The 25,795-nt window shown below is 48.1% G+C and overlaps 1 protein-coding gene across 6 annotated transcripts in view; it reads right to left on the bottom strand.

The window, feature by feature from the left end:
- The window catches only part of LOC144511902 (voltage-dependent L-type calcium channel subunit alpha-1S-like), an 841,603-nt gene that overhangs the window by 460,620 nt on the left and 355,188 nt on the right, over positions 1-25,795 (bottom strand). For all 6 annotated transcript variants that reach the window (XR_013500922.1, XR_013500923.1, XM_078242345.1 and 3 more), the window contains exon 27: positions 15,103-15,186. Coding sequence is in view for 4 of the 6 variants with exons in the window: in XM_078242345.1 (XP_078098471.1) it covers positions 15,103-15,186 (84 nt within the window). In the remaining 2 variants the exon portion in view is untranslated. The remainder of the gene's footprint in view (positions 1-15,102; positions 15,187-25,795) is intronic.

Below are 25,795 nucleotides of genomic sequence, written 5' to 3'. Positions count from 1 at the left end.
TACTCTCCAAGGCTGCAACAATGACTCTCTGTCTCAAGCATGCTCCCTGGGCCCTCAGCCACAGTCCTCAGTGACTTAACATGCCTTGTACCCATGGTGACCATTTCCTGCCCCAGGCTTTCCACCACGGTCACCACCCTTGCAGTGTTGGCCTGGGTGCCATGCAATGCCAGCACCACCTCCTGCAGCTGAAGGCTGTGGGACTCCTCCAAACAGCCTCGCAGTTGCTGCAGTGTTGCTGACAACCCCTCCTGCAATCCCAGCTCTGCTTCTGCATCTCCAGCAGCCTCAGGAGAACTGATGCCAGTGGCTCGGCACCTGGTTGGAGACCAGTTGCTTCCTCGGATCCAGCAAACCTCCACCTGCCCGAGCCCTCAGACATCCCCACCTCCACCTGATGTGAATCAGCAGCTGTGTGGTGCTCACCAGATAGTGACCCTGAAGCCAGTCAGTTACTTTCACCCAGCGAGGTGTGTCTCTGGCTGCTGGGTGGTGCGGGTGATGCTTCTGACGCCTAGTCAGTACTTTCAAAACAAGAATAACAAAGAACAAAGAAAAGAACAGCACAGGAGCATATGCCTCCTTCCACCACCTCCTCTGGCAGCCCGTTTCAGTCACCCACCACTCTGAAAAACTTCTGCCGCACATCTCCCTCTCACCTTGAACTTGTGCCCTCTTGTAATTGACACTTCCACCCTGGGAAAAAGCCTCTGACTATCCACCCTGTGTGTGCCTCTCATAAGTTTGTAGACCTTGATCAGGTGTCCCCTCAGCCTCCATCTTTTCAGTCAACACAATCCTTGCCTATTCAACCCCTCCTCATAGCCAACACCCTCGAGACCAGGCAGCATCCTGGTGAACCTTCTTTGCACTCTCTCCAAAGTTTCCACATCCTTCTGTTCGTGTCGGGACCAAAACTGCATGCAATACTCCAAATGTGGCCAATCCAAGTTTTTATATAGCTGCAACATGATTTCCTAACTCTTGTACTCAATGCCCCAGCCAATGAAGGCAAGCATGTGATATATGCTTAATCACCTTGGCCACCTGTGTTGCCACTATTGGGAAATTGTGGCCTGCACGCCCACATCCCTCTATATATTCATGTTCCATTTACAGCATAATTAGCACCTAAATTTGATCCTCCAAAATGCACCACCTTGCATTTGTCCAGATTAAACTCCATCTGCTATTTCTCTGCCGAAGTGTCTAATCTATCTATATCCTGTTGTATCCTCTGACAATTCCCGGCACTATCAGTAACTCCACCTATCATCGTGTCATGCGCAAACTTACTAATCAGGCCACCCAAACCTTTCGTCCAGATCATTTATGCACACTACAAACAAAAGAGGTCCCAGCACTGATCCCTGCAGAACACCATTAGCTACAGATCTCCATTCTGAAAAGCACCCTTCCACCGCTACTCTCTGTCTTAGAACATAGATAGAACATAGAACAGTACAGCACAGAACAGGCCCTTCGGCCCACGTTGTTGTGCCGAGCTTTGTCTGAAACCCAGATCAAGCTATTTCCTCCCTATCATTCCGAAGTACTCCATGTGCCTATCCAATAGCTTCTTAAATGTTCCTAAAGTTTCTGACTCCACTATCACTGCAGGCAGTCCATTCCACACCCCAACCACTCTCTGAGTAAAAAACCTACCTCGGACATCCTTCCTATATCTCCCACCATGAACCCTATAGTTATGCCCCCTAGTATACCACTCCATTCACCCAAGGAAATAGTCTTTGAATGTTCACTCTATCTATCCCCCTCATCATCTTATAAACCTCTATCAAGTCTCCTCTCAACCTCCTCCGCTCCAAAGAGAAAAGCCCAAGTTCCCTCAACCTTTCCTCATAAGACCTACCCTCCAAACCAGGCAGCATCCTGGTAAATCTCCTTTGCACTCTTTCCAGTGTCTCCACATCCTTCTTATAGTGAGGTGACCAGATGTGGTCTCACCAAGGTCCTGTACAGTTGCAGCATAACCCCACGGCTCTTAAACTCAAACCCCCTGTTAATGAATGCCAACACACTATAGGCCTTCTTCACGGCTCTATCCACTTGAGTGGCAACCTTCAGAGATCTATGGATATGAACCCCAAGATCTCTCTGTCTTGGTCTGCTCTGACCAAGCCAGTTCTGTATCCATCTAGCCAGCCCACCTCGAATCCCATGTGATTTTAGTTTTTGTACCAGTCTGCCATATGGGACCTTGTCAAACATATTACTAAAGTCCATATAAACTACATCCACAGCCCTTCCCTCATCAATTATCTTTGTCACCTCTTCAAAAACTCAATGAACTTGGTGAGATATGACTTTCCCTGTGCAAAACGATGCTGCCTATCACTAACTAGTCCATTTTCTTCCAAATGTGCATATATTCTGTCCCTCAGTATCTTCTCCAAAAGATGTGTGGGTTAGGAGGATAGGCCATGCTAAATCGCACCTGAGTGTCCGGGGGACTAGCTAGGGTAAATGCATGGGTTTATGGGGATAGGGTCTGAGTAGGATTGTGGTCGGTGCAGACTCGATGGACCAAATGGCCTCCTTCTGCACTGTAGGATTCTATGATTCCATGATTCCACCACAGATGTCAGGCTCACCGACCTATAATTTCCTGAGTTATCGTGCTTCTTTTCTTAAACAAGGAAACAACATTGGCTATTCTCCAGTCCTCTGGGACTGTCCTCTGGGCCTGTGGTATCATAGAATCCTACAGTGCAGAAGGCGGCCATTTGGCCCATTGAGTCTGCACCAATCACAATCCCACCCAGGCGCCATCCCCATAACCCCATGCATTTACCCTAGCTAGTCCCCCTGACACTAAGGGGCAATTTAGCATGGCCAATCCACCTACCCGCACATCTTCGGACTAGAGAGGAAACCAGAGCACCCGGAGGAAACCCATGCAGACAAGGGGAGAATGTGCAAACTCTATACTGACAGTGACTCATGCCGGGAATTTCTGGGTCCCTGGTGCTGTGAGGCAGCAGTGCTAACCACTGTGCCACTCCTTAATCTGTAAGGCCCCAACTATTTCTTCCCTTGCCTCTCGCTATAACCTGGGATAGATCCTATCTAGCCCCGGGGACTTCCCTATCTTAATTTAACCCAATTTAAGAAACTCAACACTTCCTCCTTCAATATATTGACATTCTCTAAAGCACCTATCCCTGACCTCAACATTCGTCATGGCCTTTTTCTTGGTGAATACTGATACAAAATACTCATTAAGGATCTCACCCACTTACTTGGCTCCACTCACAACTTCCCTCCATTGTCCTTGAATGGGCCTACTCTTTGTATTGCTCCCCTCTAGCTCCTAATATATGCATAAAAAGCCTCGAGATTCTCCTTGATCCTGTTTGCTAAAGATATTTCATGGCACCTTTTCGCCCTCCTAATTTCACGTTTTAAGTTCCTTCCTACTTTCTCTATACTCCTTAAGGACATCGTCAGTGTTAGTTGCCTCGAACTATCGTATGCTTCCTTTTTCCTTTTGACTAAGCTTACAATTTCCCTTGTCATCCATGGTTCGTGGATCCTGCCATTTCTATCCTTCATTTTTGCAGGGATATGCCTGTCCTGCACTTCAATCAACTGACCTTTAAAAGCCTCCCACATGCCAGACGTGGATTTGCCCTCAAATAGCCGCTCCCAACCCACATTCCCCAGTTCCTGTCTAATTTGGATGTAATTGGCCCTCGCCCAATTAAACACCCTCACCCGAGGACCACGATGACCCAAAATCTGATGGAATTATCCATGACGGTCCGAAATCTGATGGAATTATCCATGACGGTCCGAAATCTGATGGAATTATCCATGACGGTCCGAAATCTGATGGAATTATCCATGACGGTCTGAAATCTGATGGAATTATCCATGACGGTCCGAAATCTGATGGAATTATCCATGACGGTCTGAAATCTGATGGAATTATCCATGACGGTCCGAAATCTTATGGAATTATCCATGACGGTCCGAAATCTTATGGAATTATGGTCACCAAGCCCAAAATGTTCCCCCACTGAAACATTGAGTACCTGACCCGGCTCATTCCCCAACACCAAGTCTAGTATCGCCCCCTCCCTGATTGAATTGTCAATGTACTTTATCAAAAAGCCTTCCTGGACACATCTAACAAATTCCTTTCCTCATAGCTTTCCTCCGAGGTGCTGGCGGGAGCATGGGGGTGGGTGTGAGAGGGAGGTGTTGGGGGGGGGGGGGGGGGGTGGGGGGTGAAACGTTGCACCGACTCCTGATGGCCTGACCTCATTAGGCGTTGATCTTGCAAGACAAGAAACATGGGTCAGTGATGGTTCAGCGCACAGGGAAGACAAGTGTCCGGTCAGCTTGGAACTCACTGAGATAGGTCATTTGGATTCTCACTTCTGTGGCACAGGCTGACCTCACAGGCACTCACAGCTCTCTCATGTGCCTCCCCTGAGATCTCCATCGCTCACTCCTCATAGGCAGTGAGGGGGTGCAATTCAGGAATTCCCCCATCAGTCTTCTCCTTCTAGTTTTCTCCCTTTCCCTTTTATTATGGGTTATCTTCTCCTGCGGGACAAAAGGGGATGATTGAAAGCCTGGTGATTGGCTGGCCCGGCAGGAGGGTGGACATTCACGTTCCTGCACCTGAGTCATCTGCCCTCTCGGGGGTACAGGGTGGTCTGCCTCGCCTCCATTGCATCCAGAAGCCTTCTGAGATCTGCCTCCATAAAGTATGGCACTACTCTCCATGGTGCCATCCCCCTGGCATGACTGGCTGTGAATGCAGAGGGAGCATCTAAATGCAGCTCCCCCTTGTTAACAGCGCACAGTTGTGAGCCAGTTTGGGCAAGTCACACACCTGGGGACTTTGTACTGGCGCCCCACTGTGGCCCAAGTGGTGGTGTAATGAAGTTTCTTTATTAAACCTTTATTTTGATTTACTTTGTGAAGTTGTTTTTTCTATTTCTTGTTACTGGAGTATCCTTGCTGCTGGAAAAACACTTAAGACGGGATTTTCTGGCCGCACTTGCCCCAAGGCCGGAAATTCCCTCCCAAGGTCAATGGGCATTTGCATGGCTGCCCCCACCTGCTACAATTCCCATGGCGAGTGTCTGTCCAAAGATGTGTAGGTTAGGGAGATTAGCAGGGAAATATGTGGGGTTACGGGGATAGGGTGGGGTGGGTGGGCCTAGGTAAGATGTTCTGTCGGAGAATTGGTACAGACTCGATAGTCCGAATGGCCTCATTTTGCACTGTACCGATTCTATGATTCTAAGAGCAGGTCAGTGGTTAGGAATCCTGTGGATAGCAACTCATCTCCTGACCCCCCAATTCCATCCACAAGGCACAAGTCAGGAATGTGATGAAATACTCTGGGTGAGTGTAGTTCCAACAACACTCAAGAACTCAATACCATCTAGGACAAAACAACCCATTTGATTGGCACCCCGTCTGCAAACATTCACTCTCTCTACCACTGATCGAGGCTTCTTCAACAGCATTTTCCAAACTCATGATCTTTGTCATCTCGAAGGAGGCGATGGCCTGTTGTTGGAACTAGTGGTATTATCATGAGAATATTAATCCAGACACTCAGGAACCTGGGTTCAAATCCCACCATGGCAAATGGTGAATTTGAATTCAATAAAAAGAATATCTGGAATTAAGAATCTACTAATGACCATGAAACCATTGTCGATTGTTGGAAAAATCCATCTGGTTCATTAATGTCCTTTAGGGAAGGAAATCTGCCATCCTTACCTGGTCTGGCGTACTTGTGACTCCAGAACCACAGCAATGTGGTTGACTCTCAGCTGCCCTTGGGCAACTAAGGATAGGTAATAAATGCTGGCCAGCCTGCAACGCCCATGTCCCACAAATGAATGAAAAAATGGACAAGGGCAGCAGATATATGGAAACACCACCAGCTGCAAGTTCCCCTCCAAACCACTCACCCTCCTGATCTGGAAATATAATTGCTGTTCCTTTACTGTCACTGGATCAAAATCCTCCCCAATGCCACATGCTTTAAGAATACAGTTCACCACCAGCTTCTCAAAGGCAATTAGGGGTGGGCAAGAAATACTGGTTTAGCCAGCGATGCCCACATTCTGTGAACTAATACGTAGAATCAGAGAATTCCTACAGTGCAGAAGGAGGCCATTTGGCCCATCGAAACTGCACCAGTAACAATCCCACGCAGGCCCTACCCCTGTAACCTTGACACGAAGGGGGAATTTAGCATGGCCAATCAACCTAACCCGCATATCTTTGTACTGTGGGAGGAAATCGGAGCATGTGGAGGAAACCCACACAAACACTGGGAGAATGCGCAAACTCCACACAGACAATCACCTGAGGCTGGAATTGAACCTGGGTCCCTGGCCCCACACAATCCGGGATATCTGTGCTCCTCGAATTCTGGCCTCCAGAGCTATTTATTAATCTGCGACTGATGGGTATGCCTTCGCTTGTCTATCCCCTAAACTCTGGAATTCCTTCCCTAAACTTTTCCACCTCTCTCTTCTCCTGAAAGACACTTTGTAAAATCTACCTCTTTGACCAAGCTTTAGGTCACCTGGTCTAATCGTTCCTTCAGTTTTCATTTTCTTGATGATGTCTCCATGAAGTACATCAGGACATTAATTCTTTGATTCTGGAGGCAGCTGTAGGAGTGTCGTTGTTGAGTGGGACTAGTGATACTGTCTGGGTAATAGATCGGCAATCAAACCAGAAATCTGGGGAACCAAAGTTCATGCATATGGTGACTTGGGAGAAGAGTGAGTCGGGCAGTAAGAAAGAAGGGACATCATGGGACAGAACAGATCTAGTTAGTGCGAGAGGTACGCTGGGGATTATGGGAAGCAGAGGGCTAGCTAGTAGATTCACATACCATGTTAATAAGTGACTGAAAAGAAGTTCTTCAGACCAGTTATTCCTCCAACAACCAGAGCTGGGGTTCAACATCAGTAAATGTTTAATCAACTGAGAAAACCAACACTATCACATCTATTTCCATCCACAATGAGTTGGTTAGGGGCCACAGTTCTCAAAGAAGCAAAGTGAGAAAGTCAGGCGGATCTTGGGGTACATTTGAAGTTCAGGATAGAACATTCTGGATTTCGATCCCTCTCCCAGACTAACACAGGGTAATGGACAGACTGGGAATTAGGGAAACACTTAACGGTGGAGTAGATATGTGCAGTCTGAACACAAACTCAGCCAGTATAGTAGTCAGTGCCAAGATAATCACAATCCACCCACCCACCCCCAGCTGCTTTAGGTCTCAGCTGGGTCAAAATGAACTGAGAAATGGGGAAACAGCGAGCATTTCCTTCCCTGCCCCTCTGTGTGAACCGTGCTTGGGTTCACATCCAGCTGGATACAGAGGGAGGATTCTTTCTGTGTTTACCTCCAACTTTGAGGTTTTGTCATTTGGGCTGTAATGCTCACATTCTTTGCTACACTGCAATCCTACTTAGTCCATCGTTATTTAACCTGGGGCAGCACTGGTGGCACAGTGGTTAGCACTGCTGTCTGATAGCTCCAGGGACCCGGGTTCGATTCTGGCCTTGGGTCACTGTCTGTGTGGAGTTTGCACATTCTCCCCATGTCTGCGTGGGTCTGGGTGCTCCGGTCTCCTCCTATAATCCAAAGATGAGCGGGTTAGGTTGATTGGCCATGTTAAATTCACCCTTAATGTCAGGGAGATTAGCAGGGTAAATGTGTGGGGTTACAGGAATAGGGCCTGGGTGGGATTGTGGTCGGTACAGACTCGATGGAGCAAATGGCCTTCTTCTGAACTGTTGGGATTCTATGAACCTGTCAGGTCTCTCATCCAACATGGACCTGGTTAGAGGCTACAAGCTGCAAGGCCAAAGCCTTGTGCAGTTTTCTGAAGGATCATTAACTCCTTGAAGGGGCTTTGAGCATCAGCAAGAGGGACCAATCTGAGAGTGGGCCGTGTCCCCGGAGGTTGTCAACTCAATGTCTTTGCTTCTTTGAGTGTTTGTATCAGATTTGATAGTTGATGATATCACACAACAGGATAAGAGATTTACTGTGAAGTCTACACTCCAAAAGGAAGGGAATCTGAGGCACAGCACTGCACACAGCCACCCCACATGCAGCCAAATATTTACACTGGAGTCGCATCCAGAGCTCAGGCAGTAGAGGCCCCCACTGGAAGCAAGAGCTATCTGTCAAAGGAATGAAGAAGTGAGCAGAGAGTATGGGAGGGAGGGAGATAGAGAAAAGAACTGAGGGTGTTAGAGGAAAGGCAAAGAGTGCAAAAGAAAAAGAAGGGCAGAGGAAAAAAATTAAAGTAGGGATAAATAGAGAAAGGGAGTGAGGGAGACACACAGAGGGAGAGATAGAAACGAAGCTGGATAGAGAGAGAGATAGGATGTATTGAAATCCTTACGTACACTAATACCAGAACCCACACAATCACTAACACCAAGATGCACGCACACACTTACACACAAACACACACTCAAGCACACGCACACCCACAGATATACACGCACTCACACACAATCTTACACACACACACTGACATTCACACTCACCCACACTCTCACACAGCACAGACACACTCACAGCACACACTAACACTTTTACACACGCAAAGACACAAACACACGCATGCACACTCATACTCACACAAAGACACACAAAAAGCACACACACATACACATTCTCACACACAAAGACACACACACACACTCATACTCGCACGTGTGCAAAGACACACAGCAACACATACACACACTTGCGCAAAGACACACACACAGCCACACACACACTTGCACCCGCAAACACTCACACACAGGCACACGCACACACATGCACGCACACTCACACACACACTTGCACATGCACGCCCGCAAACACTCATGCACACAGCACACACTTACATTCACACGCACATCTAAACTCCTATACGCACACACTCACACATAGCACACTCGCACATACACACTCTCATACAGACACACACTCACACGCACACACTCACACACTCACACGCACACACTCACATTCGCACGTGTGCAAACACACACACAGGCATGCACATATATGCATACTCACACACACACATACATAATAACTCTCATACAGACACACATTCACACACACTCACACTCATATGCACATGCACGCTCATGCACATACTCACACATTCACTCACATTCGCACATGCGCAAACACATACACAGGCATGCACACACACACGCGCACACACTCGCACCCACAAACACTCATACACACACTAACATACACACAGTCACACACACATACAAAAAACACTCACTCGCACAGCACAAACACATAGGCATGGACACTCAAACACACATGCCTGCAAAAACACACACACACACTCGCACGTGCATGCCCGCAAACACACTCTCTCACACCACAAAGTACACTCACACATGCACATACACTCATTAACATACTCACATGTACACACTCGCATATGCACGCCCACAAACACACACACACACTCACACACACACACATTAACACCCACATACACACAAGCACTCTCACACATGCAGACTCACACAGACACACACACGCTCGCAATCACTCACGCACACAGCACACACACAGACACACACACATGCGCACACATTCACAAACACACACACACACGCACACATTCATACAGACGCACACACGTGCACACAGTCACAAACACACACAAACACACACGGATGCGCACTCACACACACATGCACATGTATACTTGAATACACTTGCACATGCACACCTGCAAACTCTCACACACAGCACACATGCACTCACACACACATTAACACACAGCACACTCACACACACTCTCGTGCACTCGCATACAACTTGCACATGCATGCTTGCAAACATTCTCACACACAGCACACTCACACACATGCAAATACTCACACACACTCGCATACACAGGCATGCACTCCCACACATACTAACACTGACACACACTCATACACACGTACCCTCACACACATTAACACACACACCCACGCCTGCAAACACACACACGCTCACACACATGCACATTCATACACACGCACACTCATACACATACACACATCACACCCGTAATCACTCACACACACAGATACGCACTCACACTCGCAAAATGTGCAATCACACTGATACACGCTCACACTCATACATGCTCTCACAGTCACATGCACTCATACACTCTCACACATACACAATGTGACGTTGGTGAACTTCAAGAAATTAAAAAAAAATTATTCTCTCTGCAGCATGAGCTGATGTCATTGTTACCAGCTTGCTTGGAGATGTCCTTTTATTGCTACTTCAATAGCTTCAGTGGGGCCTGTTTATTTTAATACTGGGTAGTTTAATGATCCTGCATTGTTAGGAGGAAGGGTCATGTGTTTTTGGACAGTTTTTTCTTTCCTTTCCAGGGTGTTTAAGGTTTCATTTTTCGTTTTGTTGCAGTTAGAGTTGAGTTTTCGAAGGGACAGCAAGCTGAAAAGAAGTTTCTCTCTCTCTCTCCCTAGTTTTGGAAATTTCACTGGTCAGCTGAAAACAAGGTCTTGCCTTTCTAAAGGGGGAGAATCTGCTGTTGGCGGCTTGTCTAGAGTCCCTGGTGTTTTGGAAAGCTGTTCTGACTTCAAACTGTTCTGCGTCTATCCAGCAAACTGCAGACTTCATACAAAGGTCTCAATTCCAGTATCATGTGAGCATTAGTCTATGTGATGGGAGACTTTAATTTCCCAAACATTGATTGGAATATCCAGAGGGTAAGGGGTTTGGATGGGGAGGAGTTTGTTAGGTGTGTTCAGGAGGGTTTCCTGACACAGCATGTGGATAAGCCTACAAGAGGAGAGGCTGTACTCGATCTGGTACTGGCTAATGAGCCTGGACAGGTGTCGGATCTCTCAGTGGGGGAGCATCTTGGGGATAGTGATCATAACTCTATCCCCTTTATGCTAGCATTGGAAAGAGATAGGATCAGGCAAGCTAGGAAAGTGTTTATCTGGAGTAAGGGGAAATATGAAGCCATCAGGCAGGAGATTAGAGGCGTAAATTGGAAGGAGGTATTCTCGAGGAAAAGTACCGAAGTAAGGTGGCAGATTTTCAAGGAATGTTTGTCTGGAGTTCTGCATGACAACTTTCCGATGAGACAAGGAGGTTTTGGTAGGTTACGGGAACCGTGGTGCACGAAAGCTGTGCTGAACCGAGTCAAAAAGAAAAGGAAAGCGTACAAAAGGTTCAGAGAGCTTGGCGATGATAGGGATCTAGATGAGTATACGGCTTGTAGGAAGGGACTTAAGAAAGAAATTAGGAGAGCCAGAAGGGGTCACGAGAAGGCCTTGGCAGATAAGATTAAGGAGAACCCTAAGGCGTTCTATAAATATGTGAAGAGTAAAAGGATGAGATGTGAAGGAATAGGACCTATGAAATGTGAAGGTGAGAAAGTCTGTACAGAACTGGAAGAAATAGCAGAGGTGCTTAATGAATACTTTACCTCGGTATTCACGGTGGAAAGAGACCTGGGTGGTTGTACTACAGGATTGCGGCGGACTGAAAAGATTGAGTATGTGGACATTACGAAAGGGGATGTGTTGGAAATTTTGAACAGCATCAAGATAGATAAGTCGCCGGGACCGGATGGGATGTACCCCAGGGTACTGTGGGAGGCGAGGCAAGAGATTGCATAGCCTCTGGCGATGATCTTTGCGTCGTCGATGGAGATGGGAGAGGTTCCAGAAGATTGCGGATGTGGTTCCTATATTCAAGAAAGGGAATAGGAATAGCCCAGGAAATTACCGACCGGTGAGTCTAACCTCAGTGGTTGGTAAGTTGATGGAGAAGATCCTGAGGGACAGGATTTATGAATGTTTAGAGAAGTTTAGTATGCTCAAAAGTAGTCAGCACGGCTTTGTCAAAGGCAAATCGTGCCTTACGAGCCTGGTGGAGTTCTTTGAAAATGTGACTAAACACATTGACGAAGGAAAAGCGGTAGATGTGGTTTACATGGACTTCAGCAAAGCGTTCGATAAGGTCCCCCATGCAAGACTTCTTGAGAAAGTGAGAGGGCATGGGATCCAAGGGGCTGTTGCCTTGTGGATCCAGAACTGGCTTGCCTGCAGAAGGCAGAGAGTGGTTGTAGACGGGTCTTTTTCTGAAGGGAGGTCGGTCACCAGTGGAGTGCCCCAGGGATCTGTTCTGGGACCCTTGCTGTTTGTCATTTTCATAAACGACCTGGATGAGGAAGTGGAGGGATGGGTTGGTAATTTCGCCGACGACACAAAGGTTGGTGGTGTGGATAGTTTGGAGGGATGTCAGAAGCTGCAGCGTGACATAGATAGGATGCAAGACTAGACGGAGAAGTGGCAGATGGACTTCAACCCGGATAAATGTGTAGTGGCTCATTTTGGCAGGTCAAATGGGATGAAGGAGCATAATATCAAGGGTAAGACTCTTAGCAGTGTAGAGGATCCGACGGACCTTGGGGTCCAGGTCCATAGGACTCTTAAATCAGCCTCGCAGGTGGTTAAGAGGACATATGGTGTGCTGGCCTTCATCAATCGAGGGATTGAGTTTAGGAGTCGGGAGATAATGATGCAGCTTTTAAGACCCTCGTCAGACCCCACTTAGAGTACTGTGCTCAGTTCTGGTCACCTCATTACAGGAGGGATGTGGAAATGATTGAAAGGGTGCAGAGAAGGTTTACAAGGATGTTGCCTGGATTGGTTGGCATGCCTTATGAGGATAGGCTGAGGGAACTCGGTCTTTTCTCCTTGGAGAGACGAAGGATGAGAGGTGACCTGATAGAGGTGTACAAATGTTCAGAGGTATAGATTGGGTGGATTCTCGGAGGCTTTTTCCCAGGGCTGAAATGGCTGCTACGAGAGGACACAGGTTTAAGGTGCTGGGGAGTAGGTACAGAGGAGATGTCGGGGTAAGTTTTTCACTCAGAGGGTGGTGGGTGAGTGGTATCAGCTGCCATCAGTGGTGGTGGAGGCAAACTCAATAGGGTCTTTTAAGAGACTTCTGGATGAGTACATGGGACATGGTACATGACCGGCGCAACCTGTGGGCCAAAGGGCCTGTTTGTGCTGTATTTTCTCTATGTTCTATATTCTATGTTCTACGCTGTAGTAAACCTCTTTGAAGTGTCTTGTTCATGGGATTGGTTTGATTGGGATAGATCCTGTAGTTATTATGTGTCATACTACATCAGTGGTTCCCAAAGGGTGCAGCGTGTCACACTGGTGCGGCGAGAGACGATGGCAAGTGTGGCGGGAAGATTCAAGGACAATCAAAGAAACATTTAAACATGGATAGATATTTTTCCAAAGTGAGAGCAAGAGCATCAAGTGATGCATTGTTTTATACTTTCTGGATGTCCCATGATCATATTATAAAGTAGTTGTGTTCTATGTTATGAATCAAGCACTGCTAGGAGTTGTTTCTTTTTGTTTTTGAATGTATTTCTTATCAATAAAATATTTGGCGTGGCACGAGCAAGTTTTTATTCCGAAAGTGCAGCCCAGTGAAAAAGGTTTGGGAACCACTGTACTAGATCATGATTGTTTGTTTCTTATTTGCAATTGATAAAAGTTAATGCTAATTTCTTCCTGTACATGTTAACTATATTCTTAAACAAACTTTGTTTGATAAAAGCTCCCTAGTAGGTCATTTGAATCAAACCTGAAGTGAAACCTATCATGCTTATTTCTAGCCAAATTCAAGATGCAAAACGTATGATCCAGGCAAGCTCCATAAAATACTGTCGAGTTTCTGACCTGAACCATAACAACACTGACACACATACACTCTCACATACACACACATTTGCACACACACTCATTCCCTTTTTAAAGTGCATGTGGCCACATTGAACACTTACTGAACAGTGTGATCCCACACTGTTTCTGTCACCAGCATGGATTGTTTCAAACCCACAATCCTTCCTCCTGACACCCATTTCTGACCTTGGACAGTATTTGTAATTGACTCCCAGGGTTTGGATTACCAAGGAGAGGTTATGGCTAATGAAGGCATCCCAGACAGTTAGCTGTGTCCGTGGTTACATGTTCAATTAATCATCATTTTCACTTGCACAGACTAAAGCTGGTCAGAATAGCCTAAACCAGCCACGGCGGTTCACACCATGCTATACCAGCCAGGCCAAACCCGCCCACACCAATGCAAACCAGTGCAAACCAGCTCACACCAACCAAAGTCAACCCAAATCAACCCCAAATCAACCAAAACCAGCCCACACCAACTAAAGCCATCCCAGACCCACCAGCTCAAACCAGCACAATCTAGTTCACACAAGCGCAGAGCAGCCCAAAACCAGTTCACACCAGCCGAATCAAGCTCACCAGCCCAAGCAAGCTCACACCAGCACAGACCAGTTCACACCAACCAAAATACATTCACATCAGCCCAAACTCGCTCATTCCACCATTGAATAATTAGGTTATCAGAAAAAGTATCCTTACATCTCAATCAAACAAAATGAGACAAAGGCAAAGTTAGTGTAACATTTACTTTTCCCGCACCCTCCACATCAGAAATAGGGAGCTGACATTCGGTCATCTCCAGTTTATAGCAGAGAATCGTGGAATCCTCCAGAACTAATCTACAAGAATGTGCTTGCTGCTTGGGCAAACTTCTCACGAGAGACTGCAAATCCACAACTTGTGGACTCATGTTGACTCGGGCTTAGGGCAGCCCTGCTGGACCCGGCTTCAGGACTCTCTCAGTTTTGGGCTCAGGTTGAGGGGTTTGCAATATGGGAACGTCCAGAGGGACTCAAATGGAAAAGGTGAAATACAAAAGGGGTTGAAATGGCAGAGTGAGCTCTTGGAGGTCAGAGCTGACATGAAGAAACAAGACTGTTTCCAAGTACATTTATATTTCACAGAAAACGTATTGTTCATTCGCTTCTACACATCTACTGACAGCAATCCCAGGCACACAAAGCAACTACACACTGAGAAACACAGCAGAGAGATTCCAGCAGATTCCAGGCCATTTCCCTCACATTCCCATTTCAGTGCAGCAGCATTTTAGTAAACAGGCCATTGTACTTACATTGACCTCACTGAGGATAACATCGATGATACTTCCCATGACAATCAGGAAATCAAACACATTCCAGGGATCTCCAAAATAACCCTAAACAGAATCAACAGTGTGAGTGTGAGAAAACATGAGAGAGGACAGGAATATTGAGAAGGAGAGGAGAGAGAGAGAGAGGACAGGTGAGGAGAGGTGTAGAGAAAGAGGGAAGGGAAAGATAGAAAGGCAGAGGAGGAGAGGAGCAGGGAGGGAGAGGGAATAGAGGACAGAAGAGGACTGAAGAGCTTGTTGGAGGTTGAGCAGTTTGGGACCAACACTAAGTGTATCAGACTGGCGATGGCCCTGCCTCAGAAGCAGACAGTATGAACTATTATTGGCTACTGTGTGAGGGAGAGAGTAACAGGGGACTGACCACTGTGTGAGTGAGAGGAGAATGTTATTTCGATAAATGATATAGGTGATAATTGTGGGGGGAATGATAAGCAAGATGACACAATGATTGATGGGGTGGTCAATGGTGAAGAAGAAGGTCAAAGGTTACAGGAAGATATAGATGAGCTGGTCAGATGGGCAGAGTAGTGGCAGATGGTATTTAATCCTGATAAATGCGAAGTGATGCACTTTGGAAGAAGTTACAAGACAAGGGAGTATTTAATGAATGGCAGGGAAGCTCAGAGGAACAAATGGATCTTGGGGCACTTATTCACGGATCCCTGATGGCGGCAGACCAGGTGAATAGGGTAGTTAAGAAGGCATATGGGATGCTTGCTTTTATCAGTCATGGCATAGAGTATAAGAGCAAGGTGGTAATGTTGGAGCTGTACAGAACGTTGGTTCGGCCACAGCTGGAGTACTGTGTGCAGTTCTTTCATCTCACTATAGAAAGGATGTGATTGCACTAGAGAAAATACAAAGCAGATTGACTGGGATGTTACCTGGCATGGAGCATTTGAGCTATAAGGAGAGACTGGGTATGCTTGGATTGGTTTTTCTCGAGCAGAGAAGGTTGAAGGGGGTCATGATTGTGGTGCATAAAATTATGAGGGGTATGGACAGGGTGAATAGGAAGCAGATGGTTCCCTTTGGTTGAGGAGTCAATCACGAGGGAGCATAGTTTTTGGGTGAGAGGTCGGAGATTCAGAGGGGATTTCAGAAAAAAACTTTTCACTCAGAGGCTGGTGAGAATCTGGAATGTACTGCCTGGGAGGGCAGAAACCTTACAACCTTTAAAAAGTATTTGAATAAGCACTCGAAATATCATAACATTCAAGGATATGGGCTAAGTGCAGGAAAATGGGATTAGCGCGATTTTAATGATAGGTATTGTTAGTGCAGACTCGATAGGCCGAAGGACCTTTTCTATGTTGTACGGCTCTATGAGTGCATGACTCTATGTAATTCACTGGAACGACGGAGGTTGAGGGGCAACCTGATAGAAGTCGACAAGATTATAAGGGGCATGGACAGAGTGGATAGTCAGAAGCTTTCTCCCAGGGTGGAAGTGTCAATTACCGAGGGTATAGGTTTAAGGCGTGAGGAGCAAGGTTTAAAGGAGATGTACGAGGCAAGCTTTTTACACAGAGGGAACTTACTGCTGGGGGGGGGAGGTAGTGGAAGCAGATACGATAGTGATTTTTAAGGTACGTCTTGACAAATACATGAATAGGATGGGAATAGAGGGATCTCAGAAGGGTAGGGTGTTTTAGTTCAGTCGGGCAGCATGGTTGGTGCAGGCTTGGCAGGCAGAAGGGCCTGTACCTGAGCTGTAATTTTCTTTGTTCTTTGTAACAGGGGACTGAGCACTGTGAGTGTTAGGGTAACAAAGAGACATAGTCTACTACTCACCAATAACAGATCACCTCTGAGCAGACATAAAAGACAGAAAACACAGTGAACACCAGCAAAAATCCATGCAGGACCCTTGTCCCTCACAGGAGAACTCACCATCTGTCACTTCATTGCTGTGTTTTGCTTCAGATGAGTTTCTTGACAAGGCCCCTCCCCCAGCCCATTGTATAAAGCTCTGCTGCCTCTTCATGTTACCCACTCAGTGAGTGACAGAGACAAATAGTTAAAGAATTTTCACCAATCCCAATTAGTTTCAAGCTTTGGAATTTAAAAGGAAATGACAATTCACTTCTCCTTTAAGGTTACAAAACTCTGTCCCTTTAAGAAAGGTTACAGCATTTTTCTCCTTTGAGAGAGGTTACAGCAGTGAGCTCCTTTAAGAGAGGTTATGGCGCTCTGCTCCTTTAAGAGACATTACAGCACTCTGCTCCTTTAAGACAGGTTATAATACTCTGCTCATTTAAGAGCTGTTACAACACTCTGTTTCTTTAAGAGAGGTTATGGCGCTCTGCTCCTTTAAATGGGATTGAAGTAGTTACACAAACACCATGAAGAGTACATGTCACACTAAACTATCCAATCACTGAATGCAGTGGGTGAGGGGACTCCCTGGTATCCAATCAATGGAAGGAGCTGAGCTCCAACACCCTCTGTTCTGTCTCTGATTGAACATAAGAACTAGGAGCAGGAGTAGGCCATCTGGCCCCTTGAGCCTGCTCCACCATTTACTAAGATCATGGCTAATCTTTTCGTGGACTCAACTCCACTTACCCGCTCGCTCACCATAACTCTTAATTCCTTTACTGTTCAAAAATCTATCTATCATTGCCTTAAAAACCTTCAATGAGGGAGCCTCAACTGCTTCACTGGGCAGGGAATTCCACAGATTCATAACCCTTTGTGTGAAGAAGTTCCTCCTCAACTCAGTCCTAAATCTGCTTCCCCTTATTTTGAGGCTATGCCCCCTAGTTCTAGTTTCACCTGTCAGTGGAAACAACTTCCCTGCTTCTATCTGATCTATTCCCTTCATAATCTTATATGTTTCTATAAGATCTCCCCTCATTCTTCTGAATTCCAATGAGTATAATCCCAGTCTATTCAGTCTCTCCTCATAAGCCAACCCTCTCAACTCCGGAATCAACCTAGTGAATCTCCTCTTCACCCCCTCCAGTGCCAGTATATCCTTTCTCAAGTAAAGAGACCAAAACTGTACACAGTACTGCAGGTGTGGCCTCACCAGCACCTTATACAGCCGCAACATAACCTCGCTGTTTTTAAACTCCATCCCTCTCGCAATGAAGGACAAAACTGATGCACTATCAATCACGATACGAGAACTCCAGTGAGTGAGTGAAATAACAGGCTTTTATTCGCAAAGAACAGGAGCACACCCTTGTAGCTGACCTGGCCCAGACTGAGGCGAGGAGGAGGAACCATCACTTTTATACCTCACTCTGGTGGAAAGGGAGGAGTCTCGGGCCAGGTGCAGCATGGGTGTGTCCAGGCATACACATGTAGTTACAGTGGTTCACCACATTCACCCCTCCTTTAAAAAAGAGTCCGGCGGGGGTGGGTGGAACAATATGAACAGAGGTATGAAGATATATATAGACACAAGAGTCACAAAACTGAAGGAAAGGCGTCGTCCCTTCACAGGTTCAGCCTGTCGGGTGGCTTGATCCGTCGCTGTGACCGCCACAGTACCAGTTGAGGTGTTGCTTCCGATGGCAGGGTGGAACCGCTCGAGTCCGCCGTCGTCCCTTCTGGTCGGGTCTTGCGTGGTGACTCCGGGGGCTCAGGTGAGCTGCGTACAAGGGGCAAAGATGTAAGCGGACCTGGTGCTACCTGAACAGAGGGGTCCAGGGATGTGGGGTGGGGGGTCAGAGTGGGCTCCGGGGCACCAGCAGGTGCCAGGTCTCGGATAGAGACCGTGTCCTCCCGCCCATCGTGGTATGCCACATAGGCATATTGGGGGTTGGCGTGGAGGAGCTGGACCTTTTCAACCAGGGAGTCCAACTTATGGGGTCGTACATGCCTCCGGAGCAGAACGGGGCCTGGGTACGCCAGCCACGACGGTAATGCGATTCCCGAGGAGGACTCCCTAGGGAAAGCAAACATCCGCTCATGGTGGGTGGCATTGGTGGCCGTACACAGGAGGGACCTAATTGAATGCAGTGCATCGGGGAGGACCTCTTGCCAGCGGGTGACTGGAAGGCCTTTAGACCGTAGCGCTAGTAAAACGGCCTTCCAGACTGTCGCGTTCTCCCTCTCTACCTGCCCGTTACCCCTGGGGTTGTAGCTGGTAGTCCTACTCGAGGCTATGCCCTTAGAGAGCAGGTACTGACGCAGCTCATCGCTCATGAATGAGGATCCCCGGTCGCTGTGGATGTAGTTAGGGTAACCGAACAGGGTGAAGAGGCCGTGCAGGGCCTTGACGACCGTGGTTGAGGTCATGTCCGAGCAGGGAATGGCAAAAGGGAATCGGGAGTACTCATCTATAACGTTGAGGAAATAGATGTTGCGGTCAGAAGAAGGAAGGGGCCCTTTGAAATTGACGCTGAGGCGTTCAAAGGGGCGGGTGGCTTTTATGAGGTGTGCCCTGTCCGGCCGATAGAAGTGCGGCTTACACTCTGCGCAGACCGGGCAGTGTCTGGTTATAGACCGGACGTCCTCAACAGAATAGGGCAGGTTACAGGCCTTAATAAAGTGGTAGAGCCTGGTGACCCCCGGGTGACAGAGGTCATTGTGGAGAGTCTGTAGTTGGTTCACTTGTGCGCTGGCACATGTTCCACGATACAGAGCGTCCGGAGGCTCATTGAGCTTCCCGGGCCGGTATAAGATATCATAATTGTAGGTGGAGAGCTCAATCCTCCACCTCAGTATCTTCTCATTCTTAATCTTGCCCCTCTGTGCGTTGTTGAACATGAAAGCCACCGAACGTTGGTCCGTGAGCAAGGTGAACCATCGGCCAGCTAAGTAGTGGCGCCAGTGTCGCACCGCTTCGACGATGGCCTGAGCCTCCTTCTCGACAGAGGAGTGTTGAATTTCTGAGCCTTGAAGGGTTCGTGAGAGGAAGGCTACGGGTCTGCCTGCCTGGTTAAGGGTGGCAGCCAGGGCGAAGTCAGACGCATCACTCTCCACCTGGAAGGGGATTGACTCGTCCACAGCGTGCATCGTGGCCTTCGCGATGTCCGCTTTGATGCGGTCGAAGGGCCTCTCCCGACAGGGGAAAAAGGATGGATTTGATAAGCGGACGGGCCTTATCCGCGTAATTAGGGACCCACTGGGCGTAGTATGAGAAGAATCCCAGGCATCTCCTCAGTGCTTTAAGAGTGGTGGGAAGGGGAAGTTCCATGAGGGGGCGCATGCAGTCAGGATCGGGACCGATGACCCCGTTTTCCACTCCATACCCCAGGATGGCGAGGCGGTGAGTGCGGAAGACACACTTCTCCTTATTGTCGGTCAGATTTAGGAGAGTGGCCGTACGAAGGAATTTATTAAGGTTGGCGTCGTGGTCCTGCTGATCATGGCCACAGATGGTGACGTTATCCAGGTACGGGAAGGTGGCCCGCAGCCCGTTCTGGTCCACCATTCGGTCCATTTCACGCTGGAAGATCGAGACCCCATTGGTGACTCCGAAGGGAACCCTAAGAAAGTGGTAGAGGCGGCCATCCGCCTTGAAGGCCGTATATTTGCAGTCCTCCGGGCGGATGGGGAGCTGGTGGTAGGCCGATTTGAGGTCGATCGTGGAGAACACCCGGTATTGCGCAATCCGATTGACCATGTCAGATATGCGCGGAAGGGGATACACATCCAGCTGCGTGTACCGGTTGATGGTCTGACTGTAATCGATGACCATCCGGTGTTTCTCCCCAGTTTTGACCACTATCACCTGCACTCTCCAGGGGCTGGTGCTAGCCTCAGTGATCCCTTCCTTCAGGAGCCGCTGGACCTCGGACCTAATGAAGGTCCTGTCCCCCGCACTGTACCGTCTGCTCTTAGTGGCAATGGGCTTACACTCGGGGGTGAGGTGTTCGAATAGCGAGGGAGGGGTGACTTGGAGGGTTGAAAGGCCGCAAGTGGTGCGCGGTGGGCAGTCTAGGAACTGTGGGTTGCAGACGGAGATCAGGGGAAGAGGCCCGTTGTACTGCAATGTGACACTCCTAAGATGGGTCATGAAATCGAGCCCAAGGAGTACGGGAGCGCAGAAGTGTGGCAGCACCAGGAGCTTAAAATTTGCGTACTCGGTCCCCTGAACCGTAAGGGTCACCACACAATACCCGAGGACATCCACCGAGCGGGACTTTGAGGCCAAGGAAATGGTTTGCTTGACTGGCCGCACCGAAAGGGCGTAGCGGCGCACAGTATCGGGGTGGACGAAGCTCTCCGTACTCCCGCAGTCAAACAAACAATGTCCCACGCGGCCGTTTGCCTGGATGTCCATCATGGACCTGGCGAGCTGATGCAGACGAGACTGGTCCAGCTGGACCGCTGCCACCGTGGGTCCCGGAGAATCATCGACCGGCGTCCAAAATGGCGGCTCCCTTGTCTCGCATGCAGCCGACGGCGTCCAAGATGGCGGCTCCCTTGACTCCCACGCGGCCGATGGTGTCCAAAATGGCGGCTCCCTTGACTCACACGTGGTCGATGGTGTCCAACATGGCGGCTCCCTTGACTCACACGCGGCTGATGACATTCGGATTTTCAGTTCCCTCGGGTCGCACGCTGCGCTGTTTGGTTTCGAGGCCGACTTTGCCCTGCAGACTTTCGCATAGTGGCCTTTCTTTCCGCACCCTGAGCAGAACACCTCCCTTGCCAGGCAGCGTCATCGGGGGTGCTTCCCGAGACCGCAAAAATAGCACTTTGGGGCTGCAACAGCCGCAGCAGTCGAGTCGTTGGTGGGGCGCTGTGTGGCATAAGTCTGTGGCCCTCCTAGGTACTGGGGTGGTAGTGGCCGTGAGGCCCATGATGGCGCGTGATCGGGTGCGTACACCTCGAGGTTACGGGATGCCACTTCGAGGGATTCGGCGAGTGTCACAGTTTTTGATAGATCTCGCCCACCTTGCTCTAGCAGGCACTGCCGGATATAGTTGGATGCGATGCCTGTAACGTAGGCATCGCGGATTAAGTCTACTGTGCAGCGGATACAGCCTTGCAGTTACAGGCCCTGCCGAGTGCACGGAGTTCGCGGAGAAACTGTGCGTTTGATTCTCCCGGCCGCTGTTTTCGGGTAGCCAGAAGGTGTCTGGCGTAGACTTCGTTTGTCTGTAGGCTGTATTGGCTCTTTAGGAGCGCTAGCGCGTCCACGTACGTCTCTGCGTCACAGATGGTGGCATAAACTGCGTCGCTTACCTGGGCGTTGAGCACGTGCAGCTTGTCTGCATTGGACCGGACGGCAGTGGAGGCTCCGAGGAAGGCTTCGAAACACTTTAGCCAGTGATTGAAGCTGTTGGCGGCTCCCACAGCTTGCAGATCCAGGTTTAAAATATCGGGCTTTAGAAGTGTTTTTTTTTCTCTTTGCGAATAAAATTGATGCACTGTCAATCACGATACGAGGACTCCAGTGAGTGAGTGAAATAACAGGCTTTTATTTGCAAAGAACAGGAGCACACCCTTGTAGCTGACCTGGCCCAGACTGAGGCGAGGAGGAGGAACCATCACCCTTATAGCTCGCTCTGGTGGAAAGGGAGGAGTCTCAGGTAGAAAGGGAGGAGTCTCGGGCCAGGTGCAGCATAGGTGTGTCCAGGCATTCACATGTAGTTACAGTGGTTCACCACAAAAACTCCATTTCCCTTCTTAATTACCTGCTGCACCTGCAAACCAATTTTTTGTGATTCTTGCACAAGGACACCCAGGTCCTTCTGCACAGCAGCATGCTGCAATTTTTTACCATGTAAATCATACTTCATTTTGCTGTTATTCTGACCAAAATGGATGACCTCACATTTACCAACATTGTACTCCATTGGTTGCAGTGTGATGAGGTAATTGAGCTGAGGATGACATGAAGCAGTTAGACTGTTATCAAACCTCAGCTCAGGGTCTGGCATACCCATGGTCACCAACAATGCCAACTGCAATGACTCAGGAAGCCCAACTGGAAAGGAACATACCTTAGAAACATAGAAAACTGCAGCACAAAACAGGCCCTTCGGCCCCACAAGTTGTGCCGAACATATCCCTACCTTCTCGGCCTACCTATAACCCTCCATCCTATTAAGTCCCATGTACTCATCCAGGAGTCTCTTAAAAGACCCTATTGAGTTTGCCTCCACCACCACTGACAGCAGCCGATTCCACTCGCCCACCACCCTCTGTGTGAAAAACTTCCCCCTAACATTTCCCCTGTACCTACCCCCCAGCACCTTAAACCTGTGTCCTCTCGTAGCAGCCATTTCCACCCTGGGAAAAAGCCTCTGAGAGTCCACCCGATCTATGCCTCTCAACATCTTATACACCTCAATTAGGTCTCCTCTCATCCTTCGTCTCTCCAAGGAGAAAAGACCGAGCTCCCTCAGCCTATCCTCATAAGGCATGCCACTCAATCCAGGCAACATCCTTGTAAATCTCCTCTGCACCCTTTCAATCTTTTCCACATCCTTCCTGTAATGAGGTGACCAGAACTGAGCACAGTACTCCAAGTGGGGTCTGACGAGGGTCTTATAAAGCTGCATCATTATCCCCGGACTCCTAAACTCAATCCCGCGATTGATAAAGGCCAGCACACCATACGCCTTCTTAACCACCTCCTCCACCTGCGGGGCCGATTTTAGAGTCCTATGGACCCAGACCCCAAGGTCCTTCTGATCCTCTACCGTACTAAGAGTCTTTCCCTTTATATTGTACTCCTTCATCCCATTCGACCTGCCAAAATGGACCATTAATAATTACCTTATTACAGAATGCAAAGTAAATCCAGTACTGTGGTATGCACATACTAGTCACTGTCTGGGACTATAGTTCAGCAGGCCCAGTCCTGGTCCTGCCTTATAAAAGTCTCAGGTAATGAGTTCCAGTTGGGCAGGTCACTGCCTGTTACCAGGGGAACGCATACTCAATGTGTCTACAAAATTATGCGAGGCATAGACAGGGTGAGGGTGTTTCTTTAGATTCTATGCACTCTGGAGCAGTTCTTACAAATTGGAGGGTGGCAAATGTAACCCCACTATTTATAAATGGAGGGAGAGTAGAAAGGGAGAATTACCGACCAGTTATGCTGTGATCAGGAGTGGGAAGATGCGAGAGCCGATTATAAAAGACGTGATAACAGAACATTTGGAAAGTATTAATGGGATTGGACAAAGTCAGCATAGGTTTATGAAAGGCAAATCATGCTTAACAAACCTATTGGAGTTTCTTGAGAATGTAACGAATAGTATAGATAAATATGATGGGCTGAAGAGTGTTTATTTCAATGCAAGGAGTATTATGGGTAAGGCAGATGAGCGTCGAGCCTGGATCAGTACATGTGACTATGATGTTGCGGCCATTACAGAGACTTGATTCAGAGAGGGACAGAACTGGCTGCTCAACATTCCAGGTTTTCAATGTTTTAGACAAGATAGGGAAGGAAAAGAGGTGGAGGAGTTGCGTTGCTCTTCAAGGAGAATGTCACATCTTCATTCGGAGAGGACATACTGGAGGACTCATCCACTGAGATAATATGAGTAGAGCTCAAAAATTAGAAGGGTGTAATCACTCTGATGGGATTATACTAAAGGCGCCACCAGGACATTGAGGAACAAATATGTAGCCAGATTATGGAAAGATGCAATAACAATAGGGTTGTCATAGTGGGTGACTTTAACTTCCCCAATATTGACTGGGACTTCCTTAGAGCAAGAGGCTTAGACGGGGCAGAATTTGTTAGGTGAGTACAAGAGGGTTTCTTGAAACAGTATGTGGATAGTCCAACTAGAGGAGGGGCCATACTGGACCTTGTATTGGCAAATGAGCCTGGCTAGGTAACTGATCTTTCAGTGGAAAGCATTTTGGAAACAGTGATTACAGTTTTAAGATGGAGAAGATCCTGAGGGACAAGATTTATGAGCATTTAGAGAGGTTTAGTATGCTCAAGAATACTCAGCATGGCTTTGTCAAAGGCAGATCGTGCCTTACGAGCCTGATGGAGTTCTTCGAAAATGTGACTAAACACATTGACGAAGGGAAAGCGGTAGATGTGGTTTATATGGATTTTAGCAAGGCATTCGATAAGGTTCCCCATGCAAGGCTTCTCGAAAAAGTGAGAGGGCATGGGATCCAAGGGCCTGCTGCCCTGTGGATCCAGAACTGGCTTGCCCAAAGGTGGCAGAGAGTGGGTATAGATGGATCTTTTTCTAATTGGAGGTCGGTCACCAGTGGAGTGCCCCAGGGATCTGTTCTGGGACCCTTGCTGTTTGTCATTTTCATAAATGACCTGGATGAGGAAGTGGAGGGATGGGTTTGTAAGTTTGCTGATGACACGAAGGTTGGTGGGGTTGTGGATAGTCTGGAGGGATGTCAAAAGTTCCAGAGGGACATAGATAGGATGCACGACTGGGCAGAGAAGTGGCAGATGGACTTCAACCCAGATAAATGCGTCGTGGTCCATTTTGGCAGGTCAAATGGGATGAAGGAGTACAATATAAAGGGAAAGACTCTTAGTACTGTAGAGGATCAGAAGGACCTTGGGGTCCGGGTCCATAGGACTCTAAAATCGGCCCCGCAGGTGGAGGAGGTGGTTAAGAAGGCGTATAGTGTGCTAGCCTTTATCAATCAAGGGATTGAGTTTAGGAATCCGGGGATAATGATGCAGCTATATAAGACCCTCGTCAGACACCACTTGGAGTACTGTGCTCAGTTCTGGTCGCCTCATTAC

This window comes from Mustelus asterias, chromosome 25 (genome assembly GCF_964213995.1).
Source record: "Mustelus asterias chromosome 25, sMusAst1.hap1.1, whole genome shotgun sequence".
Taxonomy (NCBI): Eukaryota; Metazoa; Chordata; class Chondrichthyes; order Carcharhiniformes; family Triakidae; genus Mustelus; species Mustelus asterias.
The sequence above is the reverse complement of the archived record's forward strand: the minus strand, read 5'-3'. Positions and strand labels throughout refer to the sequence as shown.